The sequence below is a fragment of the Platichthys flesus genome, chromosome 23 (assembly GCF_949316205.1).
Source record: "Platichthys flesus chromosome 23, fPlaFle2.1, whole genome shotgun sequence".
Lineage (NCBI taxonomy): Eukaryota > Metazoa > Chordata > Actinopteri > Pleuronectiformes > Pleuronectidae > Platichthys > Platichthys flesus.
The window spans coordinates 11,826,113-11,844,521 of record NC_084967.1 but is presented as its reverse complement, the minus strand read 5'-3'; the positions used below and the strand labels follow the sequence as shown (position 1 = coordinate 11,844,521).

Below are 18,409 nucleotides of genomic sequence, written 5' to 3'. Positions count from 1 at the left end.
GAACAAACCTAATTTTTAAATCAATTAATACTTCAGTGAATAATTAGTTGAGGAGCAAAAAGCCTGTTGTCATGAAGGACAGACTTCATCAGACTTTAAACAGGACTGAGGTTATAAACAGATATTTGCATTATTGATTAATCTGCTAATTAACTTCTCGTCTATCAAAATAAAAGAAATAGGAGAAAAATAAGCTAATCATATCGTCCTATCTTTCTATCTATCTCTCTATCTCTCTCTCTCTATCTATCTATCTATCTATCTATCTCTATTTCTCTCTATCTATCTATCTATCTCTCTATCTCTATTTCTCTATGTATCTATCTATCTATCTATTCTATGCTGAGGACATATTATTACACATCCAGACCAGCAGGGGGCAGTAAACTTCTCTGATCTTCTTCTCTGTGCACTTTAAACCTGTCAATCTCTCAAAGATCGTGTAGGCGTGTGATGACTCCCTCCGTTTCCTGACCAGGCCCAGTAGCTGCCCCCCATGCAGGCCGCTGGACTCTCCAGCCTGAATAGCAACACACATTTAGAGGAGTGAGAAAGTGGAGCGGAGTGAGAGCTCTGCGCGTGTCTCTCCTCCCTGTGTTTCCGCTCTGCAGTAATGGCTGGTGAACACAGGACGAAGGTTGAACACTGATCCGCACGTTTCTGTGAGTACTGAGCTCCCGGAGCCTCCACCGACCAGGACCCTGCTCCGTCAGGGCTGTGATTGGCTGATTGGCTCGTTGTCAAATCGCTCACGCACCGGTGCACATGATCGTCATGCACGACTGTAAATAGTGTGGGTGCAAGGGTGCGTGCATGTGATCACACCTGTGTGCACGGTCTCTCACCTGCAGGGGGGAGGCTACAACCTGGAGCTGCACTGAAATAACCTGCTCCTTGTGTTGTTGTTGTATTGTTGTTGTTGTTGTGTGTCACCTGCAGGGGGGAGACTACAACCTGGAGCTGCAATGTAATAACCTGCTGCTTGTGTTGTTGTTGTTGTGTGTCACCTGCAGGGGGGAGACCACAGCCTGGAGCTGCACCGCAATAATCTGCTCCTTGTGTTGTTGTTGTGTTGTTGTTGTTGTTGTTGTTGTCATCTGCAGGGGGGAGACCACAACCTGGAGCTGCACCGTCATAATCTGCTCCTTGTGTTGTTGATGTGTTGTTGTGTGTCAGCTGCAGGGGGGGGGGCTTCAACCTGGAGCTGAACAGTAATAACCTGCTCCTTGTCTTGTTGTTGTGTTGTTGTTGTTGTTGTGTGTCAGCTGCAGGAATGACACTGCGCTCCCCGCTGAGCTCATCATGAGAGAGTGGTGGATCCATGTGGCTCTGATCTGTGTCCCCCTGGTAGCCGTTTACCTGCACATCCCCCCGCCGGAGCCCTCACCGGCCCTGCAGCAGTGGCACAGCTCCGGGCAGGAGTTCACCTTCCGAGGCTGGAAGGTCTTTTATAGAGGCGAGTATACACTTTATATACTTTATATACTTTCACACTGTATATACTGTATATACTTTATATACTTTCACATTGTATATGCTTTCACACTCTACATACTTTATTTTTCACATCACTGTTGTTTACTCAATGTCGTAATGCATCATCTTCACCAGTAGGCCAGTATGTCATTTTTAAAATTAAAAAGCACTTCTCGTTAAAGTTAGTGTACAAACACACGTGATAGTGAACAAGCAGAGAAAATCAGAATAATTACTTTTTCCTTCTCAATCAATCGCAATAAAATATTTGTCCAGTGACTAATTGATAATTGACTCATCATCTAAAACTGTTATTCACCCAATAATTCATGAATCACATCTTTCCTCAGCATTAGTCACCTTCACAAGACTCCCTGCACCAAACAACATATTTACCCTTTTTCTTATTGTACTTTATATGATTGTTATATTCTGATTGTTCTATATCATATGGGTGCTTGTTCTCTTCTGATCAGACTCCTCCGGGGCTTTGGGAAGCTCTGATGTCATCATTCTGCTCCACGGCTTCCCCACCTCCAGCTACGACTGGAACAAGGTGTCCACTGCACGGCTCCGTCAGAGCGTTCACGTTTCTACAGCTCGGCAGAGACGATATCAAACCAAACGTGTGTTTTTTTAATTTCCTCTCTCGTCACAGATCTGGGAACCGCTCACTCAGCGCTTCAATCGAGTCATCGCTCTGGACTTCCTGGGGTTCGGCTTCAGCGACAAACCGGTGACTAAGCTTCCATTTAAATGTCGTGCAACAAAACTATGAGAATTCACTAGAACCATTTTTTTAAAATCTATTCCCTCCTGGACTTCCCAGCGACCACACAGCTACTCCATCTTCGAGCAGGCCAGCGTGGTGGAGGCTCTGGTGGCTCACCTGGGTCTGAGCCACCAGAGAGTCAACGTGCTGTCACATGACTATGGGGATACCGTTGCTCTGGAGCTGCTCTACAGGTGTGTGTGTTTGTCTGTGTGTGTGTGTGTTTGTGGTGTCAGAAACATTTGCATAGACACAATGAAAACTGTGCAAACTCATTCTCTCTATGTTTTTCCCACCAGGAGCGACCAGAACCGCACAGGTCACCTGACCTTCAGCAGCCTGTGTCTCTCTAACGGAGGTTTTTTCTTTTAACTGTGCTTTTATAATAATAATAATAATAATAATAATAATATGCTGTATTTATAAAGCAGAAAAATACATTGAGCAATTACAACGTTTAAACCTGCAGGGAGACGATGGATCACACATCTCATTGAGAGCTATTTTATAAGTGTGTGTTTTTGAAAGTGACAGTTGTGACACTTGTCGTTTCCCTCAGGAATCTTCCCAGAGACGCACCACCCGCGGCTGCTGCAGACGGTGAGTCACCTCCGTCTCCTCCGACCTACTTGTGTCGAGCGAGTTTTCGGAAGACGATGCGTGAACGGGGGATGAGCGGAGGAGGTTTTTTCTGAGACTTTTTTGTTTTCTTCCCAAAAGCTTCTGAAGGACTCCGGCTTCCTGTCTCCTCTCCTGATGCGTCTCACCAACTACAGGATCTTCCAGAAGGGGTGAGCAGGAAGCAGAGGTCTCTTCCTCTTTTCCCCGGGGACATGAAAATCACCGGTGTTTACATTCAGTCGTCTCTCGGTTCCTCTTCTCAGAATCGGAGACGTGTTCGGTCCGTACACGCAGCCCACAGACGCCGAGTTCTGGGACATGTGGACGGGTTTGCGCCACAATGACGGCAACCTAGTTATGGACAGGTGTGTGTGTGTATGGTGTTCACACTGTGTGTGTGTGTGTGTGTGTGTGTGCGTATGCTCACTTGTGCTTCTCTCTTCTCTCTGTCAGTGTTCTCCAGTACATCAACCAGAGATTAAAACACAGGGAGCGATGGGTGGGCGCGCTCACCTCCACCTTCGTGCCACGTGAGTTTGTGCAGCTACATCACACAATGGCGTGTGTGTCTGTGCATGGGTGTGTGATGAAGTAATCATAGGTTTGTGCAGGCCAAACATTTCCTTAAGGTGTGTTGAGGCAGCCGCCGCGGCCCAGAGAGCCACTGACGCTAAGCTGCTTAACCCAGTGGGGAGCGGCCTCGTGGTCCATCTGTGATCCAGAGTTTAGGAGGGAGGGGTCAGGCGCGTGTGTGTGTGTTTCTAAGAAAACAGAAACTCTGGAAAATGACAAATGTCTAAATGTATTCAATTATGCATTTGTCTGTTTCTCTTCTATTCCCCTGCATCTCTATGTTGTTTAACTCTGGACCTTCTCTGTGTGAATCCTCCCTCTTCTCCTCTCTTAGTGCACATGATCTACGGACCACTGGACCCAGTCAACCCTCATCCACAGTTCATCCGTCTTTACCAGTAGGTCTTCACCCCTGACTTTGACTTGAAATTCCAATGCTGCCATTTCTCTGTGGTGAACCAGTGTTTACTTGCTCAAGGACATCATCAGTAGCCACTAGGCCACCAGGTCTTTGTCTCATATCTGTGTCTCGTCCCTGCAGGCAGCTGGTCCAGAGGTCCACCATCACCGTGTTGGACCAGCACATCAGTCACTACCCTCAGCTGGAAGATCCCACCGGCTTCCTCAACGCATATTTCAACTTCATCCACTCCTTCTGAACGGAGCTCAAACTGGGGGGGTATTTTCACCACATGTGATGAGTCACATGTGGTGAAAATACCTTTTTCTGATGGTCGAGTCCAAACTGACGGTTTCATTAACCAGCATTAATCCCCCAGATGTTAATTACTGCCATAGAAGACTTGAGCTAAATAAACAAGTGATGCCAACTGAGTGAGAAATGAGTTGAACCCTGTGAGGAAGCATGATGATGTCGATTAGATTTTAATTTGGTGAGGTTTTAGATATTTTGGGGTGTAATGATAGGACAGTGTATAAGCATGGAAAGGGGAAAGAACAAAGTCGGAATCGAACCTGATCAAACCTCCATATTTTGAGCACCAGCTCCACTTGCTGAGCTGGCAGGGGTCAACTGGTGCACTCTCATTTTGATTCCCTCCATACTCTGTTTGTTGGGTCATGTGATCAGCTGCATTCGGCCTGAATTTTGATATGATTTTCTACATTTCTGTTGTCAATGAGTCTTCAAATAAACCTAGTTTTGTAAAAAATAAATACATCCATGTTTGTGCAACAAATTCTTCCAGGTTTATTTTATGAACTGACATGGAAATATTATATTTCCTCTGTTTTCCCATGATAACGAGTTAATAAAGTATGGCTTCCATTATTTCAGTATCTCTAGATTACAAGTAAATAATGGTTATCTCCAGATTACAAGATTATGTCGATAACAAACCTTTGTTTTTATTCTATATAGACTTATTATACAGAATTATCTTGTTATCACGTGAAAACAGAGGAATTGAATGTATGATCACATGTTAGGGCTTCTGTAGTGAGGTGTCACAAAGGTCATAAAACAAAAAAGGGTAATTCAAAAATGAAAGTATAATAAGGCGTCAAAATCCTGTTCTGACCTTTATTGAAGATTTGACAGATCCAGGAGCAGCGGAAAGTATAAAGTCAAGAAGAGGAAACACCTAATTTCACGCACTGGATTTAATAAAACTGACATTTTTCCGCTTTCGATGGAGTCGGCGTAGTAATTACAACATTATATATATTTCATTTTAGAGCGGTGGAGGAAAAAAGAAAGTGACGTTTCAGACGGTTCCCCGTGCAGACATGACATTACGGTGGAGGTTTGGCACGACAGCGTTCAGCCCACGGACGCCAGGATGACGTCCACCACCGTCTCCTCCCCGCTGCGGACCGTCACCTGCATGGTGACGCCGTCGGCCAGAGCGAGGCGGGCGCGCACCAGCACGTCGTGACCTCCACGGAACACACCTGGGGGGGAGGAGGGGGGGGGGGGGGAGAGGGGCCGGTTAAACAGGGGTTGACCGATTAAATCACATCTGTCAAGAGTGATTTAGAACCAGCAGCTAAGAATAGCTTCAGTGTTTCACGAGAGACAACATCTCACATATAGTCTTTTGCGTTTCAAGAGATAACATTTGGGAGGAAGCAATTTGTCTAAATAAAGAGTGACACCAAAGAGTGACCCTGGACACCCACCGGCCAGGAAGAGGACGTGTGAATTCTTGTTTTCGGGAACTTTGTCCGAGCGCTCACACGGCTGCATTCCCAGGAAGCTGATGATGTTCCCCACCGCCTCTGTACAAGGAAACCACACGTTAGTCACACAACACAGAGTGTCAGTTGACGCACCAGTCAGAATGATATGGAAGCAGTTATCGAATTCTTCTGGGACTTCTTCGTACCGTCTAGAGTTCGTACAGACGCGAGGGCAAACGTCTCCTCCTTTTCGAACTCGTCTCCCACTTCCTCCCACGCCGCTGCGAAGTTGGATTTCAGCACCTTCTGGATGTGATCGGCGACGGTCACCTCCAGATCCTCCAGCTGAGGAGGAACCACCAGAGAAGTCGGTAAACACACTGGAGATAAAAGGATCGACATTGTTCACATTGAGGGGGATTCACAGCTCGGTGAGATCACGCACCACGTATTCATCATCGTAGCCGTCGTCGTCGGGCTCTCCCGTGTTGGGGTCGCAGTCTTTGACGAGGTACTTCATGGTGCAGCTGAACGTGCAGGACACTGAGGACAGACGGGGGACACGTCAAGCTTTTCTCAAATCGGCTAAAAGTCACAGGTTGCTTTGAGCGGTGCTCCTACCGGCGGTGGGGTCGTCGTCGGGCAGGCGCACCAGAGTGTAGGAGGAGCCGGGCTGACTGTAGGCCAGCGTGGCGGCGGGGATGTACTGGATCACCTCGTAGGATTCTGACGGCTCCATCTGCACCAGGACCTGACCGAAGAGAACCACACAGCTTTCACCATCCCGACACACAAGACTACAAGTACAAATTGTGAGGCCACATTTCACTGAATCCTCAGGAGGAACCACACAAAGCTGTGGGGGTGCTGGTACCTTCTGCAGGAGCTGGTCGTTCAGCGTGTTCGTGCAGTCGAACTGGAACACCATGTGTCGGGCGAAGGTGTGTTTGATGCAGCGCACCACGTATTCTGTCTCGGCCTCCGTCAGCTGCACCTGGTCCGAGGACTTGAAGAGCGGCCCGAGGGACTGGAACTCCGCGATGGCCGACAGTTGCTCTGTGAGGGGGGGGGGGACAAAGAAGCAGAGTCAAATTAAAATGAAAAGGTTAGGGCATCGTCCACGTCTTGACTTCCATTAAGGACGGGTGGTGGTTTCCTCCGTACCCTGGTAAATGTCCTGGCGCGAGGGGGTCAACTTGTCTTGGATTTTGCTGGTGGCCATGGGGGTGATGTCTGGGGAGGAGTACACAACTTTTTACAGACACTTCTCGCAATAACATTAGAGTACAAGAACCGAGAGAAGCCCTTCGTCGTACCGGACTTCTGCTCGGAGATGGGAGTGGTGGCCAGGGGGACGGACTTCATGTCGAAAGGTTTCTCTGAGGGATCTAAGGTGTACTGGTGGAGGGACTTCTCCAGGCCGGGGATGGAGACAGACAAACCTGAGAGCAACAGGGACAAGAGGGAAACTGTCAGACTCCATTTGTACAACCAGATTCCATGACTGATAAACACAGAGAGAAGTAGTGTGTGTGTGTGTGTGTGTGTGTGTGTGTGTTACCGTTGAAGATGTAGGCAGCATTCAGAGCCTTCTGCTTCTGCTGGAGCACGTTCATGTAGAAAGTCGCTCTGTCACGCACCTCGTCATCACTGTCCATCATGCACCTGGTGAACAAGAGGCGTCACATGATCACCACCACTGCATGATCAGCTTTTACCAGCTTATTAAGAATCCACTGATTTTAGAGGGTGAAAATTAATTCATCAAGGTCTCTCAAGGTCAATGTTGTATCCAGGAAAGTGCAGCAAACCCAGTCACTGAATGGATGAAGACAACCAAACCAGATAACAGAAGTACCTCTGCATGAGGACCAGGACACTCGGCAGCAGATCGTCGTTCTGAGCTCCGAATTTAGCCAAAGCGCTGACGGCAGCTGAGAGCGGAGAGAGAAGCCAAACACATTTACAACCCAGTTTCAAAACGTCTCGGAGGACTCGCTGGTGAACAGGGTGAGATGGGTCCCCGGAGCCTCACCTGCCCGGACGGCCTCGCTCTCCAGCACCACCCGGTTGAAGATGAAGCGGATGTACTTGGAGGGCTGCGGCGTGCGCGGCCCCTCTTTGCCCAGCAGGTGCAGGATCTTGGTGGCCAGCACCGTGTGCTCGCAGTCCTCGATGAACTCGCACAGGTGGGCCAGGCCCGTCTCCTTGCTCTCGGGGTTCTCCTCGATGATGCTGATGATGCAATCCACGATGGCCCGCTTGTAATCGAACCCGCCCTGCAGGGAGAGGAGAGGGGGGGGGGGGGGGGGGGGGGTGTCACTGGATGGACATCTGTAAAGTTTTCTGTAAAGGCTCCTGAAGCCGGTGCTCTGTTACATATGCACTTACGTCATCTCTGAGCATGTTGGACAGGAAGTTCATCATGACGCTGTGCTTCCTGGGATACTTCTGACACAGTGCGCTGATGGCCTGCACCACCACCACCTGGAGCAAACGGGCATCGGATCAGACAGATTGAGGATGAGAAACATTAGAACAGATATAACAGGATTTACAAACGGGTACAAAGCCGTGGAATTCGTATTAGAAGTTAATCTGTCATGGCCACGGACGCTGAAATCCTGGGATAACAATGGTTCATCCTGACGAGTTGAGGACATTTCAGCAGGTATCATCTTTTTATTCATTACAGAAATGGGATTTTCGTAATTCACAGGATGAAACAAAGACGATTTCTGACCTTGAACTCGTCGGAGATCTCGGAAACAAACGAGGAGATCTGCTTCATGAGTCGGTCCACGCTGCTCTCGCTGCCCGTCTTCAGCAGCGTGGTGATGGCCAGCGTGGCGATGCTGCGGTTGGAGTCGGTGATCAGGTTCTCCAGGTCCAGATTGCACGCGGTGACGGCTGAGGGATGCTTCATCGCCACCTTGTGGACACAAAGACAATTTCAAAACAAGTCTTTCATTTTTCCAATCAAATATTTTGCTTTTGAAGAAAGCAAAACATACAAATGTCCTGTAAAGAATTTGTATGTGATATTATTTTAATACTGTGTAATAACTGAATTATGATTCATATTAATTCTTAAACTTGAAAAGCCAGCCATGCGAGTGGAGTGACTGAGAGAAGCTGTACCTTGTTGAGGGTCCTGACTGCAGCATATCTCAAAGCAGCTTTAGGAGAACTGCAGAAGAGCTGCAGCACTGCAGGGGGACACACACATTGATATCCATCAGCATGTAACACAAAGAGCCACTTTACAATATCACTAAAACATGGCTGTCCAAAGAGACTGAGTGAGGGACGGACCTGACACAGCGGGGGCCAGCTCTCTGGCGGTGCAGTTGGGCATGTGGACGATGGCCGACGCAGCCTCGTACACCACCATCTCATTCTTGTTCCTCAGGCAGCTCTCGATGAAGTCAAACAGGGGGCTGTCGTGACTGTGGAGACAAAATGAAAGGCCGCGAATGAGTCATCACTGTGGAATCAGCTGCTCTCTTCGATGGACCCAGGCGTCCCTGTGCATCTCTACCGATCGTGTCACATGACCGCACGTCCACTCACCCCCCCTCGGTCTCGTCCAGCAGCTTGCTGGCGATCCGGATGAGCATGCAGTACGCGAAGGGAGACTTGAGCCCAGACTTGGTGAACTTGTTGAGCATCTTGGTGACGGCGAGTCGGTCGTTCTTCCTGAGATGGTACAGCAGGCCCAGGGCATGGTACTGGAGGACAGGACCAACACAAACAAACAAAATGAATAAACGCTTGTTTAATCTATACATTAATAATATATCTTTCAAAATCACATTAGCTTCATTTAGGTTTGTTTGTCTTCTCACCTGAACCATGATGTTGTCACTAGAAGCCGCTTCCTGGGCTTCGTTCACCCATCGCTTCACCACGTCATAGCTCATCTTCACCATGTGCTGCACACACACAAGCAGAAAGACACACCCTGATTAAACAACTTTACATTAACCGCATGGTAACACAACAATGTGAAGTCAAAACTGATGCTGTCTTACCAGTGACGACACCAGGGCAGAACTGGACACACTGGGCACCTTGTCCACGATAGCCTGCTTCATGTATCTCTCAATGGCCTGCAGCATGGTGGTCTGTGGGGAAGACAAAGGAAAGATGAGGAAAATGTGCTTTCATTCTCATTTAGGTGCATTTGGAGGATTCACAGGGTGGTTTTGTATGTTATGGACTAAAAGCACAGGAAGAGATGGAGAGAGAGGACAAGTGCTCACATCTGTGATCCTGCAGAGGGCTCTGATAGCAGGTCCTCTGTATACGTCCTCCTTCCCAGTCATGTCCTTGGTCAGGCTGGAAAAGACCAAACAACACATGATTACAGGACATAATGACATCAGATTGTTGTACATCAAGAATCATCGAGTTGTACTGACGCTTCCTCCTTTTGGTCAGCCAAGAAACGACAAGTCCTGTGTGGGACACCACTATGTCGGGTACAAACCTGCTGGTGACAATGATGACGTCCTCGGAGATGTTGGCCATCTCCTTGATGGTAAGGTAGCACATCCTCCTCAGGGTTTGCTAGGAGGGAAAAGAGAGCAAAAACTTACAATACAGCATTTCTAGATTAACAAAAACGAATCTATCATCAAAACAGATTTGTATATCTTACATCATTGGACTGAAAGAGCCTGGTCATGGCAAAGAAGGCCTCCGTGGCCTCTGTGGTCCCGAAATGCTCCCCCTGAGGAAACAGAGCAAAGCAAACAGAGTGAGACGGTGTTCAGGCGTCAGCGAAAAGCTCCGTAACCGTTTTCCACACAGATGTTTCTACCTGGTTGAGGAGGTAGATGATCTTGGTGAGGATGTGGAGGCATTTCCTCGGGTTGATGGGAGTCTCGTTGAAAAGACGCGCCTGTGAACGACAAGGGGTAGAAGGATCAAATGTCTGTGCAGCGATTGAGATATTTCATTTGTGCAAATCGTGTTCGCAGACTTTACCTCCTGCAGCACCGCGCTCTTCTCCAGGTGCTGGAACGGATTGGAGCCGCTTCCTACGAGGCAGAGCAACACAGTCAGTGACGTTAACACTTTGACTTGTTATTGCACTGAACTGTCTTCAAACCCAACACACACGCGAAGGACGCAGAGGTGACGTGGGCTAATGCTACACGTACACACACGTTGAGGAAACACAACTAGAAGTCAGGTGTCTCCATTCATTCAAAGGACCACGAGACTTTAATATAAAACACAGGTGAAGCTGATGTCACAGCGGACAAGTCAGACACACACAACGAGCAGACATCACAACACCCAGCTGACACCGACCCGCTACAGCTGAGCTAATGCTAAACATCCACCGCAGCTAGAAACCCCGACGGGAGGAGGTTATCTATCCCCGGGTGAACAGCAGCTGCACCTCCGCTAAACTAAGCTGCATTAAAACATCTGCAATGTGAATTAATGATAAAAGTCCCTGTTCCGCTGAGCTCCACCTCTCCTGACAGCTACTGTAGCTCGCTAGCTAACCAGATAGCACCGCGTTAGCTTCAGCAGCGACCATAGGTTCAACATTCCTTCCGGCGCCGTCGCTTCTTTAAACTGATGAACTGCTGATTTTGAAACCCTCACCGGACTCCTCGTCCTTCTTGTCGAACTTCTTGATCATGGTGTCGCGGGGAACGTGTCGCTCTCAGCCTCGGTGAAGAGAGAAGCTACTTCCACGTAGCCGGAGAGAAAACTCACTTCCTGTTAGTCGGGACTCACTTCCGGTTAGAAGGTCCACGTCGACGGAAGCCACGTCAAAACCGTTCTGTACTGGAACCAGCAGAGGGCGCTGCTGTTACACAAGTCTATTATATTATATTATATTGTATATTGTGATTAATTACGATGATAAACATCCATTGCTAATTATTGAAATAAGCATAAACATGTCTTAAACGTAGATTAAATTTGTTTCAATATTGTGAATTATTAAAATATTAGTTCATCAGTTTATTTACGTTGAGAGTGTCATTAAGCCCAAGTTAAACTAATATAAAAGTGTAGTCAGCTTAAATCAAAACTATATTACAGGTTATATTACCATTCAATGCCATGCCAGACCCAAGGTTTAAGATGACCCACTTTACAGACATATGTGTTTCCTGTTGCATGTAAATAACAATTAGATACACACACAATAGTCATATTCTTATTCTTATTCGTAGGGTTAGGGATCTCACTTAATACATAAAAGTATAATTTGATATTTGACTGTTCATAAAAATGCAGTAACATTTGCGAAGCCACCTTTTTGTAAATTGAGGTTTCAGTGTCTCTGGAAAATAAGAAGCCAAACTGAATAATGTTAATGCACTTACTGAACTTTTTACACCAGCAAAGCAGAAGAGCTCTGTGGGGCTGCACCTGTGGCTCTGATGTGTAGTCAACCCAAATGTCCACAAGATGGAGACATTGCTCTGACTTGTCCGAAGCAGGGGAACGTTTTAACCCCAAAACTGCCAGAACAAGATTTTATAAGATCAATACTGAGACAAATTAAAAAGTGGGCAACTCATTCTTTGTCTTCAACATAAATACACAGTGTGATCAACTTCTGGATCCATTCAATCTGGTTATAAAGAAATGTTGTCAAGTCCAGTGGAACAAAATGCAAATGCCAGACCAACTTTTATATATTAATACAAATATGTTAAATTAATCTCAATTGTTCAGGCTCAAGCGTCATGGACACTAAAGGAATACTAATAAGTGAAAATATGATTTGATTTTTCATAACGCTGCATAAAAAGGGCACATTTGATTGTTTCTTTTTCATTGCTTTATTTGAGGAAAAATAATCCTTTATTTTGAGTTGTATAAAAATAACAGACATCTGATGAACACATACATTCCCATGCATTTGCATTTTGACTGTGTTTCATGATGCGTTGGTTGGTTTGTGGGTTTCACACAATTTCTGATCAACAAATGATCAGGTACGAGGCAGAAAAGAGAAAAAACATGTAATCCTCCTAAATGTAATGTTATGATTATGCAACATTGGTCATTTGCAAAAGGAAAATAAAAGCAGGTGATATCTTGCTCTTGTGTTTTAGTCCAAGGTTTATCATATACCGCTATAATAACAATAATAATATTAATAATAATAATAATAATATGAAATCCTCTCTGCAGAATTGAAAGCTGTCTGCTGCAGAGTGAGAGAATCTGCACGTCTCTAATATTTTCTCCGCAGAAATCATCTTTATCATCTTCATCCAGATATGACCTCGTTGCTCTTGATCTTATTCTGTCTTGACTCAAGATACTGAAAATGGAAAAAAGTGGATTTTCTTATAACACAAATAAAACATAAAAAAATATAAGTTCAGTATAAATAGTTTTGGAAATTTGCAGCAAAGAATATCGACTAATCAACTTTTCATAAAGTTTGTATATATGTTATAGTTTGAATCTTGAATCATCATCAAACTTTTAGTCCCAAGGTCTAATCTGTTATAATAGATCCCCTATCATTGTTATTATTATTACTATTATTGTCCCTATTCTGGATTGGAGCAACAAAAAAAAAGATGAAGAATACCTTTAATGTGATTTGGAACTTTCAGTAATCGCGACATAAGAAATACTTATTTTACCTGGAATGTGAGAAATATGTAATCTACCATTGCCCCGCAGAATCCGACCAATACAATTACACTAAAAAGTGAATAAGAAGTAATCGATTACAGCAGAGTAACGATGCGCACACTGGTCATGTTAGAATCAAACTTGTGTCCTTCACGGTCACTTTCTCCGTCCTATCTGCGCCAGGAGACGCGCGTTCTCGGCCGCCTTGGCGCGCAGGTTCTTGGCCTTGGCCACGTCGAACAGGACGTTCATGATGTTGGTTGGGACGTCCAGGGACAGGGTCAGTCTGCTCCTGCGGTCCCCTTTGCTGCTGTTGCGGAGCATCTGCCCCCTGAGCTTGGTCCGGCTCACGAAGCGGTAGTTTGCGGGACTCGAGGTCCTCTTGCCGCGGCCGGACTCGCCAGAGGAGGATGAAGAGGATGAGGAGGTGGAGGAGGAGGAGGAGAGGTACTCCGCGGACTGCAGCAGGGACCCCCAGTCCTCTACGGGGGAGTAGCCCGGCTCCTCTAGCTGGTTGGTGCACAGGAGGTCGGAGCGGCTGTGGTAGAGGCGCAGGCACAGGCTGGAGGTCGGTGCGCACAGGACCGAGAGCAGCAGCAGGGTCTTCAGGGAGGACAGCATGCTGGCTCCCCTGGGACATGAGGGTGGAGGACAAACATTAACTTTTTTTTGTATTGTGTTTTACTCTGAAGAATGAGAAGGATATTTTCTAAAAAGGAACATTTTCTTTTCATATAAGTCTATCAATCTGTTCATTTACGCACAGAAAAAGCAGAAAAAAACACTTTCTTCCATTTATCTAAAGGACTAGGCTCTTATTTCTAGATGATATGATATAATCAGCTCAAAAATATGTACAAGAAACTTCCCAACTTACCACTCGTGTCCTGTAAGTAAGAAAAAACTGTTGCAGATGTCAACCTCTGCGTTTCCCGGCAAAGAAACGAAAACCCAAACAGGCAAGAAATCCTCAGGAGTGACGATGACAAATCCTGTGCTGTGTGATAGTGTGCGTGCGTGTGTGTGGTTGTGTGTGTGCGTGTGTGCGCGGGGAGGTCAGCAGTGCGCACAGTCTGACCGCCGGTGCGTCCTGCTCCTCCATCCCCACCATGCATTCATTTAGTAGCAGCCGAGGAACCGCAGCTCTACGCCAGCAAACACGTCATCCCCATGCTGGTTCACACGGAGGAGAGGCTGCGCCCATTGGCTGAGCTGCGGTGATGAAGAGGTGGAGGAAGACTAGAGGGGAAGGCAAGTTGGTAAATGTGACCTGTTGGTGAACACGAGGCTTCACGACGCACACACACAACCACACACACACACAAAGAAAAGGTTTTGTTTATCACAAACTGTTTAGTTGTAAAGGCAGGTGAATTGTTTTACTGTTTGTATGTTTTTACAGAAGTTTCCTTTAAGTTAACAATAAACACCAACACCACACGCTAATACTACTCACTATCACTACACACTAGCTACACACTAAGAACTAACACTACACAGTACCACACCAGATCAATGTTATATTAGAAGCAGAGTCATGATCCAGAGTGAGACTGAGCTGCCATTCAGGACCATGGACAGCTCCATGTATCAATGTGATATGTTTCCATGGGACAATGTTAGGAACTCTTTCCACAAACATTTTCACAATAACGTACAAACTCAAAATAAGATGCATTGGTCAGTGGATCAGTTAGTTGGTATTTATATTAATAATGAATAATGTGGTTAGAGTTATGTGAAGATTTTATGATTTTTATTATAATGAAATTGTTGGTGCCACTTGCGAATATGATGCTTTTAACATGTGTTTATAAGAAGGGTGTGTAGATATTTGCTTCACAAATACTGAAAAGAAAAACATAATGTATTTAACTCATGTTATTACAGTGTGCACCAACTTATTACAGTTGGTGTGTATTGTTATCAATACAAACCAACACTAAACACTAACACAACACTCTAAGAAGTAACACTACACAGTAACTCTGTGTAACTCATAGAAACAGTCATTCAGTGTGCGTGAATGACACCATGCAACGTTAGTGTTTGACAATCGTATCCCGTGTGTATGATTTTCATGTTGCATACGCAGTTACTTGATTTCATAAGAGTAAATAAATGGGACTTATCAAAAGAACATCTTGTTTTGAATCAAAGTTAATAATTAAGCCTGTCTGTGCGACGCACACCCGCACCACCCGCAGTGATGCTCCATGTCAGTCAGGAGAAAAGAGCAAGGAGGTGGAGCGTTGGGTCCGGGTCTAATGAGCGACTTGGTTGTAGGATTAATATGACTGAGTCCTCACAGCTGGAGTAGTGACACAACGTGTAATGAGATGTCCTCCCACTCTGAGGTGGAGTAATAATCTCCCCTCCTCAACCTCAATGGAACGAAAATCACACGTTCATGCCTGTCTAGCAAGGAAATAATGGTATGTGTGAAGGTGTATTTTTATCTTTTATATATTCTTGACTCTATTCTTCATTTCATACAAAGACATTTGAGCATTTACTAAAACTTTCACTGTCCCTGGTATCATGACCTCAAAACCTGAAACTTTTTTGCCAACTTAATTTCAGATGACAGATTTTAGAATTTGTGTTTTTGGCTTTTCCTGTAAGTTTATTTATTGGTTTGTTTTAAAGGCAAGGTAACATAAAGACTGATGGATGGATCATCACGAAACTTGGAAGGATACATTATGTGTCAGGGAAGAACCCATCAAATGTTGGTGCTGATCCAGGAATTTCTACTTTCTGAAAAATTGCTCAGGGAATAAAGCCTTACATGAACTCAAACTTGTCTCTGCCAGAGTCATTTCACACAAGACGGGGAACTAAAGAGAATTGGTGCAGATGCTAAATTACAACCCTGACTGTTGTCACGAGAATTCAGCCTGAACTGAGACACTGCTGCATTTTTCATCAACCAATGAAAAACGGTTCCTCTTAGTCGTGTTGTGTCGCTCTGCCAGAAGAAACAAACTAAACCCTCCAACGCGTGCTGCCCCCACATCCACACCCACGCAGGAATCCCCTGCCACTGCTGCGGCGGTCTCGAAACCAGTCCCTGCGTGTTCTCCCTCGCTGGGCCCCCCCGTCGGCCTCTCGTCTGGCTCCCAGCCTGACCCATAACACCCCCCACCAAAGGAACATATGTAGCGGTGGAGGAGGCAGCAGGCAGTCAGCTTCACCAGCAATCGTATTTTTCACACCACACAGGATGGAGGGCAATCCACAGACACAGGCGAAAGGTGACTGAGTGTTATATAAAGAGAAACCGCAGAACGACGTGGGCAGGGGAGAGACGAGCACGACAATACAGGAAGGATTTCATATACATTTATATAATTGCAACATTTTCAGCATTCACATATTTGAATCCATACAACACATCGAGACACAGCTTTTAGAATGTATAAATAAAAGCAACATAAAACACATTTTACACAGTTATGTACATAATGAGGATATTGTCCTGGGTGGCTGGCTTCATCTCCAGGGTTCAGTGCCTGTGGAAGTGGAGAGAGGAACAGGATATTATCTTTCAGCATCTCCACTGTTAGATGTCTTATCAATCTGACCCGCTGCTCCCTAGTGTGTGCTCTACCTGTCCTCTGCTTCCCACACCAGCTTTGACACTCCTGCCTGGTGGAGAACCGGTTTCGGGTGCCGCCACAGCCGCCGTGCACAAATGGCCGGCACTCCCCCGAGCGCCGGTGGAAGTACCAGAGCAGAACGTACTCTGAGCACGTCCCCTCTGACATGGGCTCCAGACAGCGGTCAGCTGCCGAGGCTGCACGTCACACGACAGGAGAGAAAGTGAGGAATGAAGTCGTAGCTGTTTTTCAAATTAAGATACTGTAGATTTAATCAATTTCCCCAAACTTCAGGTGCAGAATAAATTATATTAGCCATCAACTGAGTTGGTGGGAGCTTTATTTATTGTCCTCTGCTCTGACGCAAACAAAAGGTTTAATCACCAAACTCTCGGCTGCACTTCAGATCTGTTTCCACTGGATATTTTTTTTTAGAAAATAACAGGCAGTCAAACATTCATGGATTAAAAAATTCTGCTCTTATCTTTCTCTCCCACCTTGCGCTCTCAATAATCTCAACTCATTACTCACAGATGATACACGAAATACGAAGAGAGAGACAACAACCAATAAAATTGGAGACTCGAGACACAGAAGCAAGTAGACGAGGGGGAAAGAAGAGAGGAGGCAGAGAGATAAGGAGAAAATGAGTTGTCTTGGCCACTCACCAGCTGCGTTCTCTCCAAATACTTTTCTTTTCTTCCTCTGGCTCCACTCCGCCGTCGCTCCATCAACAGAATCTGAAGCCAGAAGCAATGAGAGCGAATTTAAACGCTGGTAGATTCAGTTGTCAGGGAGCAAGAAGAAGCTGGTGACATTCTGACTTATCTCGAATCATAATGAGAGAGCGATGGAGGTGAGGGACAGGGGCAGAGCTGCAGCATCTATTCACATGTTTTTAAATGTCTGAATGCAAACCTTCTGTAAATGTAAAATCTCGGTATGAGATAATAACGGGAAACCTTCAAATTGCTTTTCTATTGTTTTATTTTTTAACCATTTCCTGTTGTTTGCCTTCAATTTTATATCTTTAACTTGCAAAGCCCCTAGTAACTGCAGGTGCTTTATGAATACAGGTCATTAATATTATTTTATAACAATAACCTGCTGTTGCTAAAACCAGAAAAATCAAAAATATCACTGTACATTGTAATTATAAAAGGATACATTTAAGCAGCTTGATCAAATGCAGCTAGCAAATTACTGGATTGGTCAATAAACACATCAAGTTAAAAAGGTTATGGATGGTTCCATTCACAACTTGTTAACACTGCCCCCAAGTGGCCCAAAAAGTCAGTTATTGTAGGTTTAAATTCCAGTAGGCAGGACTTTGCAAAAATAATTTTCCTCATATTTCATGAAAATATACACGGGGTCGGGGGGGGGGGGGGGGTGGTACAACATTTAACATGGTGAGATAGGACGTTAGCCTTGGCAGAAATATACAGTCTTTTATATAAAATATGAAATGGGGGTCAAGATGCTGGTACAAGTGGCAATTCTTATTCAGCTGTAAGTTTAACTTCTAGCAACAATGTGCTGATATTGGAGTGTGGCCCGCTGTGCTTGTGCAACATTCATTAATTTGATG

The 18,409-nt window shown here is 45.6% G+C and overlaps 4 protein-coding genes across 5 annotated transcripts in view; 1 reads left to right on the top strand and 3 right to left on the bottom strand.

Moving 5' to 3' along the window:
• The first annotated feature begins 519 nt into the window (after positions 1 to 519).
• Positions 520 to 4,618, top strand: mest (mesoderm specific transcript). 2 transcript variants are annotated; one of them, XM_062382687.1, is made up of 12 exons: positions 520 to 662; positions 1,266 to 1,456; positions 1,953 to 2,032; positions 2,135 to 2,212; positions 2,306 to 2,442; positions 2,548 to 2,606; positions 2,808 to 2,848; positions 2,969 to 3,039; positions 3,133 to 3,234; positions 3,323 to 3,399; positions 3,777 to 3,840; positions 3,984 to 4,618. In XM_062382687.1, the coding sequence occupies exons 2-12, from the start codon at positions 1,303 to 1,305 to the stop codon at positions 4,099 to 4,101; spliced, it is 981 nt and encodes a 326-aa protein (XP_062238671.1). In that variant the 5' UTR covers positions 520 to 662; positions 1,266 to 1,302; the 3' UTR covers positions 4,102 to 4,618. The 2 variants fall into 2 exon arrangements, with proteins under 2 accessions (XP_062238671.1, XP_062238672.1); XM_062382688.1 differs by having other exon boundaries at positions 531 to 662; positions 1,272 to 1,456.
• A 353-nt stretch (positions 4,619 to 4,971) lies between these two features.
• Positions 4,972 to 11,337, bottom strand: copg2 (COPI coat complex subunit gamma 2). Its single transcript, XM_062382686.1, has 24 exons — positions 11,210 to 11,337; positions 10,577 to 10,629; positions 10,410 to 10,490; positions 10,248 to 10,319; positions 10,077 to 10,156; positions 9,850 to 9,925; positions 9,619 to 9,711; positions 9,433 to 9,519; positions 9,158 to 9,315; positions 8,900 to 9,033; positions 8,726 to 8,793; positions 8,328 to 8,516; positions 7,976 to 8,071; positions 7,620 to 7,863; positions 7,443 to 7,518; positions 7,146 to 7,249; positions 6,901 to 7,026; positions 6,749 to 6,817; positions 6,459 to 6,640; positions 6,206 to 6,335; positions 6,030 to 6,127; positions 5,791 to 5,929; positions 5,585 to 5,683; positions 4,972 to 5,356 (listed from the first exon to the last, which is right to left on the bottom strand). Exons 1-24 carry the CDS (start codon positions 11,244 to 11,246, stop codon positions 5,226 to 5,228), a joined length of 2,622 nt encoding a protein of 873 aa, XP_062238670.1. The 5' UTR covers positions 11,247 to 11,337; the 3' UTR covers positions 4,972 to 5,225.
• A 1,206-nt stretch (positions 11,338 to 12,543) lies between these two features.
• ucn3l (urocortin 3, like) lies at positions 12,544 to 14,293 on the bottom strand. The gene is made up of 2 exons (XM_062383081.1): positions 14,094 to 14,293; positions 12,544 to 13,847 (listed from the first exon to the last, which is right to left on the bottom strand). Exon 2 carries the CDS (start codon positions 13,835 to 13,837, stop codon positions 13,373 to 13,375), a length of 465 nt encoding a protein of 154 aa, XP_062239065.1. The 5' UTR covers positions 13,838 to 13,847; positions 14,094 to 14,293; the 3' UTR covers positions 12,544 to 13,372.
• Positions 14,294 to 16,579: 2,286 nt separating this feature from the next.
• The window catches only part of col7a1l (collagen type VII alpha 1-like), a 41,217-nt gene continuing 39,387 nt past the window's right edge, over positions 16,580 to 18,409 (bottom strand). Inside the window, 3 exon segments of the mRNA XM_062383377.1 lie at positions 16,580 to 16,731; positions 16,830 to 17,006; positions 17,487 to 17,558. Of these exon segments, the coding sequence (XP_062239361.1) occupies positions 16,712 to 16,731; positions 16,830 to 17,006; positions 17,487 to 17,558 (269 nt within the window). The 3' untranslated portion in view covers positions 16,580 to 16,711.